At 53.9% G+C, this 22,799-nt stretch overlaps 1 protein-coding gene across 1 annotated transcript in view; it reads left to right on the top strand.

Moving 5' to 3' along the window:
• The window catches only part of SEC24D (SEC24 homolog D, COPII coat complex component), a 52,571-nt gene that overhangs the window by 8,913 nt on the left and 20,859 nt on the right, over window positions 1-22,799 (top strand). Inside the window, exons 6-7 of the mRNA XM_081092660.1 lie at window positions 15,304-15,442; window positions 16,512-16,627. Of these exons, the coding sequence (XP_080948786.1) occupies window positions 15,304-15,442; window positions 16,512-16,627 (255 nt within the window). The remainder of the gene's footprint in view (window positions 1-15,303; window positions 15,443-16,511; window positions 16,628-22,799) is intronic.

Genomic DNA, 22,799 nt, shown 5'->3' with positions numbered 1-22,799 from the left:
TGGCATGGGGAAGGGAGGAGGGGCCTGCTTAAGTCACCTCAGGGAAGAAAGAGAAGCAAGACGGGCCGTGTGGACATGGCTTTCCTCTCCTTTCGCTCTCCTGTGAGTGGGAGCGCTGCCCTCTCTCCTTCTGGGGAGTCGAGGGGGAGGGGGTGCACAGGGCAGGGAGGAGGCACGGGGCTGTTCCTAGAAGCCAGCCTTCCGTGCAGAAGGACACTCGGGACCGATGGCCCCAGAACCGGGTGCCACGCTCCTCCGCTCCCTAAACCGCGGCGCTGGCGGGGAAAGTGGCCGAGCTGACGCCCAGCTGGGCTGGTTGGACCACATACTGAGCCTCGGTCCACAGTCCGTCCACTGTGACTGTCCCAAAGCAGACGGCCGATGTCAGCGCACTCCCCCTGAGGACCTCAGCAGGCGCACCACAGCCGGAGTTAATATTTGCTCACAGATCCCTTTTCCTTCTGAGGCGCGATTCCCTCTCCGTGAAGGCACGTATCTTCAGCAAACGTTTCACTGGCCCTTGGCAGACGCACGCACTGTGTAAGCCGCGCCCGTTATGCGCAGTGGCACCAGCACCGCGTGCTCCCCCAGCAGCCTCCCCTCCCACGGCCCCCCTGGGCCATTGTTCGGATTGGTCCCCCAGGTCGGTTTTCCTAGTTGAGGCCCCACCCAGAGGACGCACCCTGCGCCGCGTCAGTCCCTCCCTCAGCCGCTGAGGGGGGACACGGTGGCTGCAGGGGTGGCCGTCCCTGCCTCACTGCTGCCGAGTGGCTCACTGTGGCTGCCTGGCTTTCCGCTCTCGCGGGGACACCTGGGCTGTGACTACAGCCTCTGCCCCTGTTCTCCTGCAAGTTGTCCTGTGGACACACCCCTTCTCGCCAGTTGGTGCCTGCAAGCAAACTGCTGGCTCCTGGCACATGATTGTTCACTTCCAGCATTTTCCAGAGTGGCCACACCATTTACAGTTCGAATAGCATTTAAATGTGTGTTTCTCTGCAGTAAGTGACTTGCTTATTTTTATGTCTAGTGAAACGTTAGGCCTTCCTTCCTTGTCAGACTAATATTGCCATTGTTACTGCAATTTAGAAAAAGATACCCTTTAAGATTTCCTGATTTGGCATCGATCAAAAAGATTTACTTAGTACATCACACTTTTCTTTTTAAAGTTTTGGTTCTTGTTTAACGGAACCTTTTAAAGCATGTCATTGTATTGGCGGCGGCCTATAAAATACACCTCCCCCAGCGGTTGTGATCGGAGCGCGCCCTGCGAGCCTTGCTTGGAGATGTGTGCTGCTGAGCGCATACCTGTGTCTCCATGGTTTCATATTCCATTTTCCGGAAATGGTCCTTTGTTGGTATGTGTTTTAAGTGAAACCTGTGCCCACGTTCAATATAATTAACTATGAAATACTCCACGTAACTACCTGGCTAGCTGATAAGCTCCTTTGTTCTGTACCCGTGGTTGTATTGCTGATGCTGTATTGTAGGAACTGAGGTAGAAATGGTGTAGATTTCCAGCACAGAGGAGTGAAGATTAGACTTCATTTAGTTTCGCATTTTCTTTAAGATGGGAAATCGTCGCATTTTGGACAATTGCATGCATCTAACTGTACATGGAATTGAGTCATGTCACCTAGAAACCGGGTGGCAGGGCTTCACTCCATCTGCGACTGGGTTGGGGATGTCTGTGTGCATTTAGATCACAAATGGACCGCACAGTCAAAGCCATTTCCGTTCACATGGAATCAGGTTAGTGCAGAGGCACTTCACCAACACGTTCCGTCCCTTGGTTTCTGTCCCTCCCTCGCTCTCTGCAAGGCCCCAGCCTGGGCGTGGGAGAGCCTCTTGCCCGGGACCTGGGAAATGGACAGGCAGTCACTTCCCAGTGTGAGAAGGCTCTGCTGAGGGTGCCCTCGGCTGGGGTTCAGGTGCAGGCCAGTTCCTCATCACAACTTAATAAAGACATTGTCCTGGTAGGAAGGATGTTTAAAGTCTTTACCCTCAGTGATTGCTCCTGTCCCGATAGAATCAGTAGATATGAGGACGATGCCATTGGGAAGAAAGGCAGGATGTCAAAGACCTGGCGGGCGGGGTTGACAAAAGAGGCAAAGGCTGTCGGAGAGTAAACCCAGCCCTGCTCATCACACCGGCGTGGGGCTCCCTGCCCCCCGTCACCTGCAGTGGGGCTTGCTTGTGCCTCACTCCTGGCCAGGCCTGCTGGACAGGCCAGCCTGGCTCTGCAGAGCTCACGCCGTGGGTAACACTCGCAGGAACGAAACTGCCGCCTCTCGGGTGGGTCTGTACCCTTCACCCTCTTGGGGAGACGGCAGCTTGTGCAGTTGTGTTAGCGGTTTTATGGAGGCGGCGACTACGGCTGGCGGGTCTGGTGCTCCTGGCACTCCAAGTCCAGTCCAAGCCCCTGACACGTCGGCTTGAATGAGCTGGTTGGGCTTTATCTGGGTAAATACGTGGCTGGTGGTCCTTCCGCTGGTGGTTCCAACAGTGGCCTCGTGCTCCGGCAGGCTTGCGCGCTGTCTCTGTGTCCCTCCTACGCCTCCTGGCAGGCCTGGACTCCAGGCCACTGCGCAGTCCTGGAGGCAAAGAGCATGAGAACCTGGCGGTGGCTGGGCACGCAGCAGGCTGGGCCACCAGAGGGCTGGGCACACAGTAGGTGGAGGTCCGGTGGAGTAAATGCACACGCATCAGGCCCAGATAGACATTTAAGCGGCAAAGACGAGCCAAACTGCCGGACGCTGGCTGATCCCACGGCGTTCAGGCCTCTTAACTAGTATTCCCAGCACAGGAATCTTCATTACCACCTCCTCGGCAGTGGTCTGTTGCAGGGCATGTCGCTGGTGAAGTAACCATCTTTACCGTTTTGGCTGTCGTGTTTCATACTTTACGTGACCACAGACACAACTGTTCACCTCTCCGTGGGCAAAGAAATCACCCGAGAGGTCCCAGGTGCCTTCCACCACGTGGGAATGAGAGAGGCCACAGGTGCCTTCCACCACATGGGAATGAGAGAGGCCACACTCGTCATGAAGAGTGGAGCAGCACAAGAAGGAAGACATTTCAGAAACCAGTGAACTGACCACGTTCTCCACAGCACAGGAGTAACCAGGGACAGGGGACTGGAGCCAGGAGGCGACTCCAGTTAGGGCTCACTGGGCCCGCGCCGTGGCCTCGGGCCGCCATTGCCAGGGAGAACTGTGGCTCCGATGGCCTGTCACCTGGGAGTCATACCGGCCTGCTCCCTACCCTCCCTCTTCACTCTTCCCTGGGCAAACAGCGTGGAGACCACGTACCCATCACACGCCCTTCACGTTATTATTGCACAGCCCGACCAAAGGCGTTCCCTCTACGCTCTACTTTAGTGTAAGAAATCCCGAGTGGCCCGGCCGCGGGGCTCAGGGGCTGAGCATCGACCTCGGAACCAGGAGGTCACCGTTTGATTCCCATCAGGGCACAGGCCCGGGTTGTGGGCTCGATCCCCGGGGGGGGGGCGTGCAGGAGGCAGCCGGTCCGTGATTCCCTCTCATCACTGATGTTTCTCTCTCTCTCCTCTCTCTATCTCTCTCTCTCCCTCTCTCTTCCTCTCCCTCTCTCTCTGAGGTCAATAAAAATATTTTTTTAAAAAGAGCCCCCAAGTGTATTATCCACGCAAAGAGCACGTGCAGGTGGCGAGCCTGTGCGTGTGTGCAGGCGGCTCAGGCTTCGCTTTCTGACACGTGGGCCCTGAAGTGAGCCGATCGGGCAGGTGCTCTGTCCTGTAAAGAGCTTAAAGGAGCCGTGATGCTCAGTATTGTTGAGGTGCAGCCTCAGAGGCCCCAGTCCGCTTTCCATACCCAGTGTCCGCTTCCGCCAAGGCTGTGCAGGCGTCACCATGGCCGGGAGAGAGAGTGCTGGCCGCGCATAGAAGCAGGGCTTGAGCATCGCACTGAGCAGACAGCAACGCGTGCAGTTCCTGTAGAGACGGCTGTACCCCTGAAGGGCCCCGTTTGCAGCCTGGACAAGCCCCCGGAAGGCAGGCGCCCAGAGCAGAATGGCGCCCCTTTCCGATGGGGTTAACTGCAGGGGTGCAGGGACAGTCCCATCTGTCAGGGCAAAGGTCATTAGAACCCACTTTTAAGTGAGTTTATTTTTATATATATTTTTATTGATTTTAGAGAGGACTGGAGAGGGAGAGAGAGAAACATCAATGATGAGAGAGAATCATGGATTGGCTGCCTCTTGCACGCCCCCTACTGGAGGTCAAGCCTGCACCCCGGGCATGTGCCCTGACTGGGAATAGAACATGGGACCCTTCAGTCCACAGGCTGATGCTCTACCCACTGAGCCACACGCGCTAGGGCTTCAGTTACACGTTAGAAGCTAATGCACTGAGCTTACAGAGTTATTCTTGCAAATCTTTATTTTTTGTTAAATGAGAATAACTTCAGGAGAAACAAGAATAAAAAAGGAAGCCCTCTGCCTCAGGTTAACTTTAGCGACTGCAGGGGGTGCGCGGCGCTGCAGGGCCTGGTGGGTGTGCGGCCTCCCTGGGCAGACGCCGCAGCAGCGAGGGCCGCGGGGAGGCGACCCTTCACAGCCTCTTGCTGTCGTGCCATCAGCTGTACGGCCCGCGTCTTCTCACGCTTTCACATTCTAGACAGGACTATGTCTTATCAGCAGCGACTTCTTAGGGTTATGTCATGTTCTACCGGGAGACAGGGTGGTGTTTCCTATAATTAACGGAAAGTTGGAGCCTGGGAAATACACTTTTTATACCGGCTTCAAGATTGCCGGCTTTAGTCACATTGGTGGGTATTTAAGTAGTACAGGGGCTTCAAGTGCATGTAGCTGACGTGTCCCCTTAGTGGTCAAGTCTGAGGTAGTAAAGTAATGCTTTAGAGATTAAAGGCTCCCTGGGCATCAGGCTCTCACTGAGTAAAAGCTAAAGAGGTTATCAGCCCTACTCTCAAGGAGGAAGGAGGGAAGAGGGAAGGGAGGAGAGGGGAGGGGGAGGGGAGAGAAGGAAGGGAGGAGGGGGAAAGAGAAGGAAGGCCTGGGCAGCCTTAGCTCGCAGTGGTGCCGGCAGTGTGGGTGCGGCATGTGGGTGCCAGTGAGACAGTGTGGGTGCGGCATGTGGGTGCCGGTGAGGCAGTGTGGGTGCCGGTGAGGCAGTGTGGGTGCGGCATGTGGGTGCCAGTGAGACAGTGTGGGTGCGGCAGTGCGGGTGCTGGTGAGGCAGTGCGGGTGCCGGTGAGGCAGTGTGGGTGCAGGTGAGGCAGTGTGGGTGAGGCAGTGCGGGTGCGGCAGTGCGGGTGAGGCAGTGTAGGTGCAGGCGAGGCAGTGCGGGTGAGGCAGTGTAGGTGCAGGTGAGGCAGTGCGGGTGAGGCAGTGTAGGTGCCGGTGAGGCAGTGTGGGTGCGGCAGTGTGGGTGAGGCAGTGTGGGTGCGGCATGTGGGTGCCAGTGAGACAGTGTGGGTGCGGCAGTGTGGGTGAGGCAGTGTGGGTGCGGCAGTGCGGGTGCCGGTGAGGCAGTGTGGGTGAGGCAGTGTGGGTGAGGCAGTGTGGGTGCGGCAGTGCGGGTGCCGGTGAGGCAGTGTGGGTGCGGCAGTGCGGGTGCCGGTGAGGCAGTGTGGGTGCGGCAGTGCGGGTGCCGGTGAGGCAGTGTGGGTGCGGCAGTGCGGGTGCCGGTGAGGCAGTGTGGGTGCGGCAGTGCGGGTGCCGGTGAGGCAGTGTGGGTGCGGCAGTGTGGGTGCGGCAGTGTGGGTGCCGGTGAGGCAGTGTGGGTGAGGCAGTGTGGGTGAGGCAGTGCGGGTGCCGGTGAGGCAGTGCGGGTGCCGGTGAGGCAGTGTGGGTGAGGCAGTGTGGCTGCGGGAGTGCGGGTGAGGCAGTGCGGGTGAGGCAGTGTGGGTGAGGCAGTGTGGGTGAGGCAGTGTGGGTGCCGGTGAGGCAGTGTGGGTGAGGCAGTGCGGGTGAGGCAGTGTGGGTGAGGCAGTGTGGCTGTGGGAGTGCGGGTGCGGGCAGCGTGGGTGCGACAGGTGTGCCTGATGCGGCAGAGTGAAGGATGGTTTGTCCAGGTTCTGCTGGGTCAGGAGGGCAGGCAGCAGGGCAGGATCTAATGAGGTGGGGCCCGTGCAGAGGGTGCTGCCTTCCAGCAGTGCCCCCTCGGCAACATCACCTCACGTTCTGAGACTCATTTCTCTCGTAAATAAAATTATAACATTACTTAATTTCACTAAATTAAAAAATTGTTTAAAAATAAAATAAGCTGGTATAGAAATGATACTCTTACCATCATCTCAATCATTATTACATGTATTAGCTATACAGTATTAAATTCCTCCATGAACTTTATTAACCAGCAGTCATTGCTTTTGGGTGTCCGCTATGTACAGAAGGAGGAGTATGAAAACCACAGTCATTCACATTTACCTGCAGTGTGTACGTTTAATGGGACGCTAGCTGCTCTCGGCGATGCCGGCAGCTGCCTAACTCACATAATGAGGCGGCGGAAACCGGTGTGCATGCCACAATTTACATCATATGTTAGCGAAAAGAGCTCACCACTCATTCACGTTTTTAAAAAAAACAGGCATGGTATCTGTGTTTCCAAACTGTATCACTAGCTTCTGTTTTTGTTATTCAACTGATAAGCACCCACCTGTATATAAACACTAGTGGCCTGGTGCATGTATTCGTGCACATTGAAAGGAAATTAATCAGAAGAAAGATTTGTGCGGTAATAACGTTACTGCAAAAAATTACATGTCAAAATAGTATATATAATATCTTTAATAATGAAAGTGTAATATGCTAATTAGACCGGACAGCCAAATGACCTTCCAGACGTCCTTCCAGATGAAGCCACGGCTGTGAGGGCAGAGGCAGCCACCTGGGCTGTGAGGGCCAAGCTCCTTGCATGAATTTTATGCATCGGGCCACTAGTAGTATAAAATTAAACCACACATGCGATTGGAGCCAGTGAGCACTTTATATGTATCACACATGGGTGAGTCAGCGGTTATTTTTAAATTGCCAGTGTGCGCCATATCTACCGGTCGGTCGGTTGGGTGGTCGATGAATAAATTGTAATGTGGTTCATGTTGAATGTCAACAAAAGCAACCAAATTCATGATCGACAATGACAGATCGAAACACGTGTGTGATTGGCACCAGCGAGAGCTTTACATGTATCGCACATGTGCAAGTCAGCATTTATTTTTAAATTGCCAGTGTGTGCCATATGTACTGGTTGGTTAGTCAGACGGGCAGACGGTCAGTCACTTAGCCTTTTATATATATATAAACTAGAGACCCGGTGCATGAAATTCATGCACTGGGGCGCGCGGGGCGGGGAGGGGTCCCTCAGCCTGGCCTGCGCCCTCTATCAGTCCGGGAGCCCTTGGGGGATGTCCAATTACCGCGGAGGCGGGAGAGGCTCCCACCACCACCGCTGCACTTGCCAGCCATGAGCCCAGCTCAGGGCTTCTGGCTGAGTAGCGCTCCCCCTGTGGGAGCACACTGAGCACCAGGGGGCAGCTCCTGCATTGAGCGTCTGCCCTCTGGTGGTCAGTGCGCATCATAGCAACTGGTCATTCCACTGTTCAGTTGATTTGCATATTAGTCTTTTATTATATAGGATTGTACAGCTTTTGTGGTTTCATTCAGTCTTCATGGGCATTGGTGTCCTGTCCTTTTAGCCTAGTTAATTTCTATTCAACCTCTAGATTTCAGTCCAAGGTCCTGTCCAGAGCCAAGCTGAGCAGGACCTGCATTTCTGAGTCATCTCCATCCAGGCATCTGTCATTTAGTTCAATTTCCAGGTTGTAGATCAAAGAAAATATTTTATTTCCTACACACATGCTCTTATGTCAAACAGCCTTTGGGGGCCTCACTGCCAGACAGACAGCTGTGACTAGGGCAACAGTTGCTTAAAGAATTTCCTGGACAGTAAGATTCTGCATGTTTGTTCCTTTCAATATCATCACACTATAAATGTGGAGCTACATACATGTTGTAAGAGAGAAAGGGGGAGAGGATATGTAAACATACATATAAAACAAGATTAAAATCTTTGAAATGTTCATTATTTTTGAAAAATCAGGTCATCATTTGGCTTTCTTGAACAGTATTTTGCAAAATGCAGGTAAAACGGAAGAGCTGTTGTTATGAAATCTAGTGTGTGCAGCTCACGGGCCTCGTCCACACGAAGGCCACATCCCTTACCCTGAGTGGAGCTGTCATTGGCGGGTTGGAGTGTATCATAGATGGAACATGGGGACGAGATTTAAGTTTTCACCCTCTATTGTCTATATGCTTTAAAAAGTTTTGAAAAACTCTATTTACTTCAAACATATAATCTTGTCAACATTTCTCCTTTCTTAAGGAAAAAGGATAGAAAATGTGTATTAGCTCATACATATCAACGTTTATTATTTTTTGATAGATTAAGAAGTCATCTTCCCTTCTAGATCACTACTGATATGTAGTAACAAATAAATGTAGTCATTCCCCCAGATGCTGTTGCATTGGGCACACTTCTTTTTTTTTTTATTAAATTTTTTTCTTCAACTTTTTTTGACCCTATGTTTGAATCTTTCCTCCAAATGGCGTTTGGCTATTTGCTCAAAGCAAATTCATTCACAGAAGGTGATTTGCTGTCACTTGGAGAGGCCCCCCAGGGACAGTGACCAGCCAGTGGCTCAGGGACAGTGAGGCCTGCAGGCTCAGTGGCTGGCTCCCACCCCAGACCAGCTTAGGAAAAGCTGCAGAGGTTTTGCATAAACGTGGCACTTCCCTAGCTGTCGGCTCTGAAAGGAAATGGTAGTGGGATTTTCCTGTGATACTTTTTATAGAATCAGTTTTTTGGGTTTTTTTTAATATTAAAGGAAAGTTATTTAATGTGATTTACATAAACTAATATTATATGTCTTAATTCTCTGAAGGTGACCACAGCTGTACAGTGAGAAAATGGGCGAGCAGTAGGCCCGTTCTCCCAGTAGGTTTTTTTTTTTTTCTGATATTCATGGTATATCATATGAGAATTTGTTGGGGTCGAGCCCCAGCAGGTCCAGGGGTTCCCAAAGGTGTGGACGGAGTCAGCGAAGGAAGGACACGGAGGCAGCGTTCAGTTGACCGTCATGGTTGGGTTCTCTCGCCGGTTCTATCCAAGAGCTCAGCCAAGTTCTGTTAGAATCAGTTTTATAATTGTATACTCACACCTGGATTTAGGAATGTTTGAAACCGTCTTACACACCATAACCTGGGCAATATCCCAGTGTCACTTGGTGTGAGCGTTTGTTTCTAAACAGTGTCCACTTTTATAAGAGACTGCCATGCAGTAAACACCTTACTCGAGGAGAGACAGACAGAGACCTGGTGGGTCAGGGCCACCAGCCACCACTCGCTGCCCTGCCTGGGTAGGCTCTCTGCAGAGCGCGGCCACCCTGCTCTCTCCTCAGCTCATGGGCCAGCCTCCCAGCCTCCTCCCTGCCCCCGCTCCTTCCTCCCTCACCTGCTCACACTGATTGGAACCGCCCAGCTCTGCCCTGGGAAATATGACTTCTAGAAACGCCATCTCTTCCTTAACAGAAGCCTCTGTTGGCAAGGGCTGGCTCCAGCAGGAAGCCATGTTGACAGAAAAGGATGGAAACATTCTCTCAAGTGCTGCGAACACTCCAAGTAGCAGGAGGTTAATTTTCTGGACATAAGAAAATGCACAGCTTTAGAGTAGCAAGGGCCAACTGAAAACATCCTGGAAAAGCATAAATACAGCCCTAGAATGAACATGGCACATTGAGTGTTTCATTGTCAGGCCGTTTCTTTTCAGAAGGCGGATGACAGGATTGTAAAAAAGGCATTTGGAAAATATTCTTTCATGCCGGACTTGTCATTGCAAAAACTCGAACAAAACCGCAAGCCTGTGACCGCTGTGCAGGGCCTCCCGTGGCCTACCGTGGCCGTCCGTGGCTGTCCGTGGCTGTCCATGGGGGCGGGCAGGGGTCACACGCGGTGAAGCTGAAAGTGGACACTCATGGGCTGCCCCGCCCTCCCCCGTGGAAACGTCCGCAGCAGTGAGGCCCATGAGGTCCATGCCGACTCTCCTCTCGCTTCAGGCATAACCCCGGGTGCCTCTCTGCTCCTCTGCCTCAGGCCTGAGCGTCTGAGCATCTGAGGTTTCGCAGGTGGTAGCTCATCCCAGGCTCGGGCTCTGTCCCCGCTCCACTCCCTGCTCCCACTCGCCTCCAGCCCCAGGGACCCGGCCCTCGCTGGCTCCCCTGGGGCAGGTGCGAGGGGCAGCCGCCCTTCAGCCTAGAGCACTGCATGCAGAGCCGCAGCCGACGCCAGCCCGCGCTGTCACCCACATCCAGCTGGGGACCATGTCACGTTGGCAGGTCTTCTTGCTGCAAGTCTGATCGGATTTGGGAGCCACCGTGGCCAGAAGCCTCTCCCGTCACCTGCAGGTCTGGCTGAGCTGCTCTGCCAGCCTCGGCCAGTGGACTCTTGATGCGGGGACGTCTGGGGCGGTGGCTCCCCTGGAGACGGCGGGGGCCGGAGGGGAGAGAAGAGGGAAGGGAAGAGAAGTGTACGTTAAAAATGCAGAACACAGATTTTTTCTAAATCTGAACGAGGGTGAGGTCACCTGCTGTGATTTGGGGCTGCCCTCCCGACAGGCCGCGGTTTCCCTACATGAACTATTGTCTACGTTTTTTTCAAGACAAGTCCAGCTCCTTAATCGTGTGATGGTAATAGCTGACGTAAGTTCAGTTACATGCTCTTAGACCTACATAAAGTGAATATGGCATCGTTAACTTGAGTATTTTATTACTGGGGAAATTGTACTGTTTTAATTTTTAGCTGTACAGCGCCACCTAGTGGATCTGTGTTCATCAGCTTTTAATATTTAGCTGCCTTTGCTGCTCATCACTTCTCTAAAACACAGACTCTGTGCAAGATTTCTGTGGCAAGACTTTTCTTAGTTACATAGCTGCCCAGACATAAACACAGAGGTTACACACCTCCCTGCGGGATCCCGGCAGGGTGTGCGCATCGCTCTGCGCACGGTGCTTGCTCTGAAATCCACCGGTGAGCATTGCCTCCTGAGCTGGAGAGAACTATTACTCGTGGTGATTTCCCCGCTGTCCTCTCTACGCCGAGCTATGCTGCTGGTTGCATCGTTGCTTGCTGCTGTGTTTAATGTCCTGGGCCATAGGCCCAGTACCGACTGCACAAATGTTAGGTTGCCTGGGAGAATGGCAGGAAGACTTAGGTAACTGATACTATCCTATCTAATAATAGACAAACATGGTAATTGACCGTACCTTCACTATGCCTCCCATTGACTAATCAGTGAGATATGCAAATTAACCCAACCAAGATGGCGGCTGGCAGCCACATAGCTGAAGTGAGCTGGAGGCTTTCTTGCTCCAGTCATGGAGGAAGCCAGGGTTCCCCTCCTGCCATGGACCAACTCTGAGCTCCGAAAGCAACAAAGTTTCAATTATAGAAGCTAATCAAACCCCAGATACCTGCTTTCAGCAGGCCATGGCCTCAGAGCAGGAGCCCGGCTCTCAGCTCCAGTGACAGCAACAAAGTTTCAATTATAGAAGGTAAATAAATCCCAGAATAAAAAACAAAAGAAAAAAAGGAGAGGTTGGGAGCTTCAGTCGCCAGCCAGCCTGAAAACGGCCCTCAGTCCCTCACCCAGACTGGCCAGGCACCCCAGTGGGGACCCCTACCCTAAAGAGAGTGCGAGCAGCCTGAAAACAGCCATCATCCCCTCACCCCGGCTGGCCAGGCACCCCAGCGGGATACCCACCCTGATCTGGGACACCATTCAGGGCAAACCAGCCAGCCCCCACCTGTGCACCAGGCCTCTATCCTATATAGTAAAAGGGTAATATGCAAACTGACCCTAACAGCAGAAAGACTGGGAATGACTGGTCACTATGATACACACTGACCACCAGGGGGCAGACGCTCAATGCAGGAGCTGCCCTCTGGTAGTCAGTGGGCTCCCACATGGGGGAGCTCTGCTCAGCCACAAGCCAGGCTGATGGCTGCCAGTACAGCAGTGGTGGTGGGAGCCTCTCCTGCCTCAGCAGTGCTAAGGATGTCTGACTGCAGTTTAGGCCTGCTCCCTGCTGGCAAGTGAACATCCCCCTAGGGCTGCCGGGCTGCCAGAGGGATGTCTGACTGCCCTCTTAGGCCCAATCCCCCGGGGAGCAGACCTAAGCCAGCAAGTGGTCATCCCCCGAGGGGTCCCAGACTGCGAGAGGGCACAGGCCGGGCTGAGGGACACCCCCCCCCCCAGTGCACAAATTTTTGTGCACCGGGCCTCTAGTCAATAATAATAAAAGCGCAACATGCTAATCAGACCGGACAGCTGAACAACCTTCCAGTCGCAGGGGGCTGCGAGGGCCAAGCCCCTTGCACAAATTTCATGCATCGGGCCTCTAATATTAAAATAAGAAAACTTTCAAAATTGCGTTAGTATCCCAAGAAGTTACTGGTTGATACGTATTGTTGTCTGTTCTTTCACATGGAAAAGTAGCCAAAAGTGTTCTGTTCTGTTTTGTTTTGTTTTGAACTCACTTATTTCATCTTCACACTGAGCCCATTTCTCAGTGAATTATATTCTCTCTTGTGGCCTCAAATCCACCGTGATTTTATTATACGTGCACAAAAGGAGACACTTTACCCAATTAGAGCATCTTAATTAAAATTAGTACCGACATACCGTTGGCAGCCCTGGTGATCCAAACACAAGCACAGGACCAGACAGCGTGCTCCCTCCCCTGCTCAGCTCCCGCCTCAGGAACGGACTGCGATCACCATGGGGGTTCGGTCCAGTGTCCGCTCTGTCCACTGAAGCGAAACACAGAAAAGAGGAGCAGGCAGGAAGGCACTAGAGGCCAAAGGTTTTAAGCACATTTATTTTAAAAAATTATAAAATCTGAAAATATTCCTGAAGCAAATATGACATAATGTCCTTGGTAAGGAGAAGACCAGCTTTTGGGGAGAATGTTTGGGGAAGTGTGATGTTTACAGAAAGCGGGGGACACTGCAGGGGAACCCAGCAGAGAGGGGAGACTGGCTGTGTGAGCTCGTTCTCACTGCTGGGGAGGTCAGCGGCATCTGGAGATGGAGCAACCTCTGCAGGCGCCGGCGCTGCGCCCGCCCCGGGCCCCCAGAAAACAAACACTTGAAAGCTTTTAACATTCCTGGCGGTCACCTCGTTGTCTGAAGACCTTCCTTACCTATCCATCACCTCGTTTCCCAGAGAGAAGGGCAGAATGTGGGTGTGCTTCACAGCCAAGCAGTCATCACTGGACTCGTTCGTTCCTAGACTCCACCTCCAGGTCTGCAGGCCCGAATCTGCCAGGCCTGCGATGTGTAGGTGTCAGTTGCAGACAATTGCACAGTAATTTAGGCTGGGCCTGCCTTTGAGTAAATCCTAGCAGCAAGAATAAGGTTCCTCTTGCTTGCATTGCCTCTGCTTCGCCTAGCAAGTAATTGCATCCGACGTTGTCCCTGCAGCTCTCAGGGCGTCAATGGTGGCCTTCGAGTGCTTGGAAAATAAAAGGAGAGAAGAGTAGATGACGGGAATGCATACAGATTGCAGACTTTCTTCCAAACTGAACTCTGAAAGTGGGTCTGGTCCTGGAGGCGGTGGCGCAGGGCAAACGGCGGCCGAGGCGGCTGATGGGCTTGCTCTGACCTCCTGCTCTCCGCTCCCTCCGCTGCCTGAGGCTCTCTTGTACCTACAGCTTTGTCTGCTCCCCTCCCGCCTGCCTCAGGGCAGACGTTTACCACTTTGTGCCTGTCACACGAAAAGCACCTACAGGGAAGTGTTGTTTAAGTCACTGCTTGAATGTGTACGTGTATTTAAATCAGATTCCTAGCGTGTTTTAAAAATCTACTGTACTTCTCAGCTTCTAACCATTAGATTCCCTCAAAAATCTGAAAGATAGATTTCTTCCTTCTAGATCATTTTACAATAACATTTTACAGTAACAAGTTAGCCAATTTCAGAATCTGTGTGAGTAAATGCCTCTAGAAACTCAAGCCTCCCGCCTGTCACTGAGCACCCTCTCCGGAGCTGAGTGGTGCCGAGGGAGGAAAGGCCACTGTGGTGGGCAGCAGTCACCACGCATCCAGCAGCTCGCGCCAGGCACGGTGCTCGCCACGGAACACGCGTCTTCCTCTCGTCCCCCTCACAGCCCCACGGTGGGCGCCAGGGCTCTGCCCGCAGGGAACAGAAGAGATAAAGGAGAAAGTCCAACCCATGTCTCGAGTCCTTAGGCAAGCTGTGGGGGAGGGGCGGGAGAGGCAGAGGGAAGGGTTATGAACTTAGAAACATTTTCCCTTGATTCTTTCCTATATTCTACTAAATCTGTTTTTATTTTCTTGCTCTGAGGTCTCACAACTCATTTTTGAACGAACGCTCAGCAAAGAGTTAGCTTCACAGTGAGCATCTGGGCAGGGGCAGAGCACCTCTCGGTTTAGGATGAGCGGAAGTGGCCTTCTGAACCCCACCCCATCCCCACCTTCCTCCTGCTCTTCAGGTCTCTGCTAAAAGCAGTCTGCTTCTTATGCTTCTTTTTCTTTAAAAAACAAACAAACATGTAGTTGATGTGCCAAGTCCTGCAGTTCTCAAGCTTTTCCGTGATGTCCTCTTTAGGGCTTTATAACAAGAGCAGCCTGTGGTTTCAGCCTGGCGCCGGAAGAGCTGAGACGCAGGCAGACCCCGAACGCTGCACCTTTCCACTTGAGCTGCACATAAAGGACGCGCAGCGGTTTCACGCATGTTTATGAGGAAGAAGCCGTTGGAATGTTTATTTTTCGGTTCTGGCAGAGCGTGCCCGGCCAGAGAGAGGGCTGTGTGAGGCATGTGGCCTGGGCTGAGGACAGGCAGCGGCCCCTTGCCGGGCTGGTCAGCGCATGCAGAGCTGTGCGGAGAGCGCGTGTGGCCTGGGCGCTGTGTGCGGGGTGGGGAGACCCGTCCCTCCTGCGTGCGTCCCTCCTGTGTGCGTATCAGTGCAAACAGCAGGAGATCGGTGCACGGGGTTGAGGATGGTTGTGACATGGTAGTGTTAGTACCCTCTTTCATTCTGTCTCCACTCAGGTAATCATACACCCACATACATACATAGATACATGCATGTGCGTGTGTGATAAAAGGCATTGATCTTGTTTCTGTTGGGGTGTGGCCTTGAGTCCACGAGGCATCAGGAGGGGCACCCGGCTGCCCTGCTCTTCTTGGCGCCTGGAAAGGCCTCACAGCAGTGCTCTTTGACTTGCTCCCTGCAGACGCCCCTCTACCTGGTGAACCACGGGGAGGCGGGGCCCGTGCGCTGCAACCGCTGCAAAGCCTACATGTGCCCCTTCATGCAGTTCATCGAGGGCGGCCGGCGCTTCCAGTGCGGCTTCTGCAGCTGCGTGAACGAAGGTGAGTGCCAACGTGTGGACGGAGTGAGTTCCCGAAACTAGAAACTCCGCAGCGCACACCCCAACACGGCTGCTCGGAGCCCCCAGCTCAGTGTCGCCAAGTGGCCGCTACGGCCTCCCGCGCACCAGCTCAGCCGCATCTTTGCAGACATTGGCTTCCCACATTCCGAGACCTACGTGCGCAAAGGAACCTGTAAACTCTCTAAAACAAAATGGCCGTCATGCAGCAGGAAAGTAGGAAAGTCAGGCCTCAGGTTATTTTTAAGTCCAAACCGTGCAATCCCATTGCAGTCCACATGGTAGTTCACACCTGGAGGCTGCACTGAGCTGCTGGCCTGAAACAGAAGGCACTGCCACCTCTGTGGGTTCACAGGAGGTCAGTGGGTATGGGGGGTCCTGGCGCTTCTAGCCAGCACTTGCACTCCAGCCCACCGTCTCGGAGCAGGGCTCGCTGCCCAGATGCCAGGCCATATTTGTGCAGGCGCTCGGGGACTCCTGGCTGCCCTGGCTGCTGGACGGCCTCCAGGCCCTCGCCAGCGCGAGCCCCTCAGCCATTCGAACTGAAGCCAGAGTCCTGCTGAGATGGGAGCGCGCAGTCTTTCCCTAATACAGTCATCGCCGCCCCGCGGCCCAAGCAGGAAGGTGGCCGTGCGCACCCCGCCGGAGGCACCCTCGTTACAAACACTGTAGCTCACAGTCCAGTCCCAGTGACCACCCGCTCCTGTTAGGTGTGCTGAAAGCTGACATGGTTAGAAAGCCAGCACTGCTTTTCAAAAGACCATGGAGGAGGGACAGCTGGGCCTTGGCCGTGACCGTGAGAGCAGTGCCTGCGTCCTGTTCTCTCCAGTGCCCCCGTCCTGACTGTTCCTTGTCACCAGCAACTTGTAGGAGGTCAGGAGGGGTTTCTTAGAAACGCTTTTAAATGTGGGTCTTTAGAATATGTTACATTCCAGCTTCAAATACTTGTCCCCTCCTACTAACTCCGTTCCTCCCACAATAAATTCTGAGAACTCACTACATTGTCTGTGTTATAAAAACAAAAGACTTCCTTTCCCGTTTTGTTTTGTTAGTCCCGCCGTTCTACTTCCAACATCTGGACCACGTCGGCCGGCGGCTGGACCACGGCGAGAGGCCGGAGCTGTCTCTGGGGTCCTACGAGTTCGTGGCCACGTTGGATTACTGCAGAGTGAGTGTCCCAACGCCAGTGTTCGCACGCATGTCCAGTCCACGTGAATGACCTTCACGTGCGAAGAACTGACAAAGCATGCCGGTGCCACGGGCGCAGAGCACGCCCCGGGCTGGGAACACGCGTAGGTAGCAGCACACACTGCAGTGGTCGTTTTGTAAAACGCGCCAGGCACAGAAAGCAGTGACTTCATGCTGTGCCCCCTCCAGGCAGAGCATGCGGGTCCCAGTGCCGCCCCCCTCTTTGCTCTGTCATCTCACGCCATAGGCCTCACTTCCAGGCGCAGGCCCACAGGGTGGGCTGCAGACAGGGACATGTTTCTGGGCTCCCGTCTGTGTTGTCCCCACGAGAACGAGGGAGCGACGGCCCTGAGAACCCTGACTCTCAGCATCTGGGGATCCCGGCCTTGGAATGTGGCCCTGCAGCTCCCCCACTTCTTAATCTAAGGCATTAAGTTGAGTGATATAAGCTTCCTTATAAGACCACTGATGGCTGGGCCCAGACTGCCACCAGCGCTGTCCTCACTTTACAGAACCAACCTGCTCTTATCCGCCCCCTTGGAGGCTCTGTGCTTTGTACACGGTCATCCTTCCGTTAGAGATGGAAGTTCTATGTGCCCCCGCCTCCCCCGACTCCTGGCCGGGCTTTTGTTTACGTGTGTGTGTGCGTGCGCGTGCACAACAACTGTCTCTGAGGTCATCATGGTGGCCGTTCACTAAATCTTCTGTTGTGCTGTTGTTTTCATAGAACCTGGTCCGTGTGTTTTAGCCGTGACCCCTGTGGGTTTTAGATCTGTGTCTTCCCTCTTCAGAGGTTCCGATCTCCCTGGGGACAGGAATCTTGTCCCAGCTAACTTTGTGGTCGGCCACGGCGTCTGGCACAGGCAGGCCGTGGCCCAGGGGGTGGGATGAGTAAGTGAGTGAGTGAGCGACTCTGCAGGTGCGTGCCTGTTCCCAGGGCTGCTGTGTCCCTTCTCGGGGGCGCAGTGATGGTGGCATCAGCATGGGCACCTGGCAGGGCTGGGAAGTTCTGGGTGACTTGAAGTTTTCTTGTTACCAGTTCAGGTTTCAGCGTGTGTCTGCAGTGCCACGTGTGCACCTGAAGCAGCCCCTGACCACTCCCTGCCCCCCTTCCAGAGAGGGCAGCGCGCAGGCCGGGGCGAGAGAGAGCCTCTGAGCTGAGCGCTGCCGAGGGTTCGCAGGCCCCGTCCGCTCAGTGCAATTACAAAGCACATTTTCCAGCTGGAAGCTTTTCAGCTGCTTGGATTTCAACATGTTTTTAATTTAACGTTTGCATTTGTTTTAGTGTTTTGTCTGGGTTGTTTTTCTACAGCACATAGAACTGGTTATAAAAGGTTAACGCTTTATTAGTTCAAAATGTACCACTTGGACGTGGTTTCGGGAATGTAAGAACATTCTCGGGACAAATGCTTTATTTCAGGGAGAAAACGTGTCCTAAAGCATCAGCCGCCTTGGGGGAGTTTGCTTTCGGACGCTGTTGACGGGAGGATGCTGGGCGGACATAACGTCCTAATGAAATGTGATGAAGCCTTCAGGACTCGGGGACAGGATTTACTCGCTGATCTTTGGAACCGAGGCATAAATCTGACTCTGTCTGTGCCCCCAGGTCTCTGCCATCAAGGCCACAGTATCTTGATTTTATGCTTTTTAAGTAGAAACTAAGCAGAGAGTCAGATCTATTTCTGGGAACAGATGTCTGACCGGTGGGAAATGTCCGTCACAGGCCAGGGACCGGACAGAACCGGGGCGCCTGGAAGAGCTGGTGTGAGCTTAGCCTTCCTCTGTTACTCCAGTGCGGCTCGGGAGAGAAGAGGCCGTAGTGCCGTCCAGTTTAGTTGTAACTTAAATGCACATTAAGTGTCACCGTGAGCGCTTTACAGATTTGGGTGATGGGAAAGAGCTTATTTCATTTATGTGTAAATGTTTTAACGTGTAGAACTTAAAGGGGAATTGCAAGCGCACATTTCCCTATTCACTTTAGTTTAGTGAATACCAGTTTACAATTATTTAACATTTACTACGTGCGAGGCTGTGCCCCGTGCTCTCTGTCTGTGTGGCCTCCTCCCGGGGACCCTGCGGTGAGCACAGCGTTGCCGGGGAAACGGAGGCTGCATGTACGTACCAACGTGGGCCACACGTACAGAGTGACGTGTCCGGACCACAGAGGCTTGTCCCCTCTCAGGCTCTGCAGATGCGGACGGGTCTTCACGGCCGACCACGAAGCCCCTGGAGGAGAGGCCCCGGCTGCCACGTGACGGACAGCCTGTAGGAGCCGACGGGCCGTGTCTGCATGTAAAGTGCCTGAAATTAAACGCTCATTCCAAGCAGCCTTCATCTCTAAGGGAAACATCCTTTTCCTCTTAGTTTTACTCCCTTGGACATTCCTTGGGCGCCCCACTTGGCTCTGTGCCGTGAGAGACCAGAACTGGCCAGATAACGAACCTGACCCCAAGGTGCCCGCCCTGCGCAGGCTGGCCACCCCATGCAAGCGCTGCACATGCTGCAGGGCGCACAGCCAGGTGCCCAGGAACCGCACCCGGAACTCAGGGTGGGAGCCAGGGCGGGGCTTGAAGGAGCGGCGTGGAGTGGGTGTGGCCACGTGCGTGGAGTGGGGTGTGGCCACGTGCGTATTCTGCGCTTTCTCGGCTTTCCTGGGGCTGCGAGGCCTGTGGGTGCGCCCGGGGGCCTAGGGTGGGCCCTGGCGGAATTGGACAGTATATCCCCAATCTTGGGCACTCCAAAAAACAAAGTGAAATATTTTTAAAACACTTTGCCAAACAAAACGCTTTCCTGGCCAGGCCCTTGGCCCAGGCCCCGAGGCCGTGGCCTCTGGGTGGGAGGGGCTTTGAATGGCAAGCACTAGGCCGCGGGAGGAGCGTGTGGGAGACGCGGAGGGAGCGGGACGCGCACAGGCTCTCCTGCCGCCGCTGGCCTCGGCCCCCTTCTCTGGCCTCTCGGGTTTACAGGTCTGATAAGTGGCATCTGAAATGCCAGCCACGGGAGGGTGTGTTACGTCACTAGGCCGTGAGCACAAGTGCAGGGAAGGAGGGAGCCTCCCGCACACTCGCCCGCCGATCCCGGGACTGTCCCTCGGTTTTGTGCTGGGCCCTGCACTGAGCCTCCCCAGGCCATGCTGACGGCAGGCACTGCGCCCTGCACTGAGCCTCCCCAGGCCATGCTGACGGCAGGCACTGCGCCCTGCACTGAGCCTCCCCAGGCCATGCTGACGGCAGGCTCCACAGCGAGAGGAGGGGTTGGAGGCGGAGGGTTAGACGTCAGTGGAGGAGTCCAGGCAAGAGGATGGGGGGGCGTGGAGAGGGTTCCTCAAAAAGTGAAAGCGAGCGTCTGTGTGCCCAGCAGCTGTGCTCTGGGTGCACCTCCCACAGGAAGGAGCAGGGTCTCCCCGCGGCACTGCACCCCCGTTCACAGCGGGGGCGCGCCCCAGTGTCCATCGTGAATGGATGAACAGCCCGTGGACACCCATTCGATGGCATATCACTCGCCTTAAAGAGAGGAAGCTCGGACACGCGCTGCCACGCGGATGAAGGCTGAGGGCTTTGTGCGAAGTGAAGGGAGCCGGTCACAGAAGGGACAAACACTGACGCTCCTTGTGCCGCGCCTGGCGCAGCTGGCTCCGCACGGGCAGGCGTGGGGGGGGCTGAGCCGGCCGGGGCGGGAGGAGGGCGGTGGGAGTGACCGCTGAGGGCGCAGGCTGCTCTGCAGGGCAAAGCCCTCTAGACTTGGTGGTGGCGGTGGCCGCACAGCACTGTGCCCGCACTTCACACCACCGGCCTGTGACGGTGCGTGTCCTGCCATGTGCGTTTGACTCCAGCTAAAGGTCATATAAGAGAGACACTGAGGTCTGTGTGTGGGGCCGGGACTGGAGGCACAGAGGCTTTGCAGGTGACAGCTCCATCGGGAGAGATTTCAAGATGGTTTCAGACGATCAGAGTTCTGTAAGTTCTCACAGAGAAGACCAGGACAGCGGGACTTGGTGTGAACGGCTAGCATTCGAGTGTCAGGTGCTGGACCAGCAGGTGGCGCTGCGCTTCGGTCAGTCAGATGCCGGCCTGGAGCTCAGAGGAGCCCCGATGAGAGAAGATGGGGAGTCGCCTGCATGGAGGTGCGGGTTCCAGCTGAGTGAGTGGAAGAGGTTTCTGTGGCGGGGCTGTGGGAAGGGAGAGGAGAGGGGCTTTTAGGGAAAGAGAAAGGGGTGAGAAGCACAAGCCACAGTCAGGAAGCAGGGAGGAGGCGCAGCGTGGTGTTTGGTCGCTACAAACCTGAGTGCGGCCTGCCGAGCCTGCAAGTGCAGACGCTCAGGGGGAGGCTGGGTCTGTTCCCAGTCACAGACCCAGGAAGCAGTGACCTCTGAGAGCGGTTAAGTCAAGTGTCATGGAGTGAGGTGTGGTGGAGGGCGGGGTCAGGGAGGGCGGCAACATGGAATGCGGTGTCATTTAGAGCCAGGTTTGTACCGAGGTCAGACATGAGCTTGGCTGGGCGAAGCAGCTGGATTGAGTGGGTAGAGCAATGGGTTAAGGAAGCCAGCGAGGAAGTCATTACAGTTTCTGGGCCCAAGATGACAGAGTTGGATGGGGAAGCGTAGGGATGCGTGAAACGTGAAAGGAGCATTTTGAAAGAATTAGCCCGTGGGACTCAGTGATGGGAAGGGAAGGAATAGTCAGATCTAACCCACGTCTCCAGCTTTGGGTTGGCGTGTGGTGATGTCATTGAGAGAGAAAGAGGCGTGGGAAGAGAATGCCACTTAAAGGAACGATGAATGAGCTCTGCACACACGGGCCACGAGCTACAGGAAGCTTTCCGTAGGAATGTGTTCGGTGGCGCCATGGAGATGCTGGGCCAGGCCAGGGCCGGGGGCACGAAGGCGTTCTAGTTTAATTGATGGGAATGATCATTTTCATTCCACATGCATCAGCATAGGTCTATGTCCGAGGCAGAGTAGGTGGAGCCAGGAGTGATGTGCAATAAATGCTTACGTGCAGAGCAGATTTCTTTCACTTGTTTGTTGGTCTGATTTTGAATCTGCCAAAGGATGGAGGCTTTCAGGTTCATGATTTTTTACGTCCTATTACTTTTTTCTTATTTCTTTCTTTTTTATTGATTGATTGATTTTAGAGAGGGAAAGGGAGAGAGGAACGTTGATTTGTTGTTCCACATATTTCTGCATTCGTTGGTTGATTCTTTTTTAAAAAAATATATTTTATTGATTTTTTACAGAGAGGAAGGGAGAGAGATAGAGTTAGAAATATCGATGAGAGAGAAACATCGATCAGCTGCCTCCTGCACACCCCCTACTGGGGATGTGCCCGCAACCCAGGTACATGCCCCTGACCAGAATCGAACCCGGGACCCTTCAGTCCGTAGGCCGATGCTCTATCCACTGAGCCAAACTGGCCAGGGCGTCGGTTGATTCTTATATGTGCCCTGACCTTGGATGGGACCCAAAACCTGGCAAATCTGGATGATGCTCTAACCAACAGAGCTACCCCACCAGGGCCTTTTCCTCTTCCTTCAAATGAGAACTTTTACTCGAAGAATGTATATCTAGCCTTGTAGTGCTTATAGAATGAATCAGTAAGATAACCTATAATAATAAAAGAGCAATATGCTAATTAGACCAGACGTCCTCCGGATGTCCTTCCGGACGAAGCCGGGCTGCAAGGGAAACCCGGGTCCTGGGCGCCTGCTGGTGGCCGGAGGGAAGCCCGAGTCCCGGGTGCCAGAGGGAAGCCGGTGCCAGCAGCCAGGGGAAGGAATGAATTGCATGAATTTCGTGCATCAGGCCTCTAGTATGGAGATATTATCATTAATTTTATAATTATAACAATTAAAGTACAATTTTTTAGACATTTGTATTATTTATTATTAGAAGCCCAGGGCGCCCGTGCTGGTCTTTGATCGTTAGGGCGTTAGGGCCACAGGCCTTTTATAGTATAGATAAAGTTAAAATGAAATTAGCCTTACCTCTTTATTTTTTCTGTTAGTGTGAGTCACTAAGTCGTTGCCTGTGGCTCTTTTCTAAATATTTGTGTAAGGTCGGCTGACGCATCCCTTCCTCAGTGCTGGACCCCGGCCAGCTGAGGGGCCGCAGAGCGTCCGTGTGGCAGCTGCTTTGTGTTAAAGTGATTATTTTA

The sequence above is a fragment of the Myotis nattereri genome (genome assembly GCF_964212035.1).
Source record: "Myotis nattereri genome assembly, chromosome: 5".
NCBI classification, from domain to species: domain Eukaryota; kingdom Metazoa; phylum Chordata; class Mammalia; order Chiroptera; family Vespertilionidae; genus Myotis; species Myotis nattereri.
The sequence above is the reverse complement of the archived record's forward strand: the minus strand, read 5'-3'. Positions and strand labels throughout refer to the sequence as shown.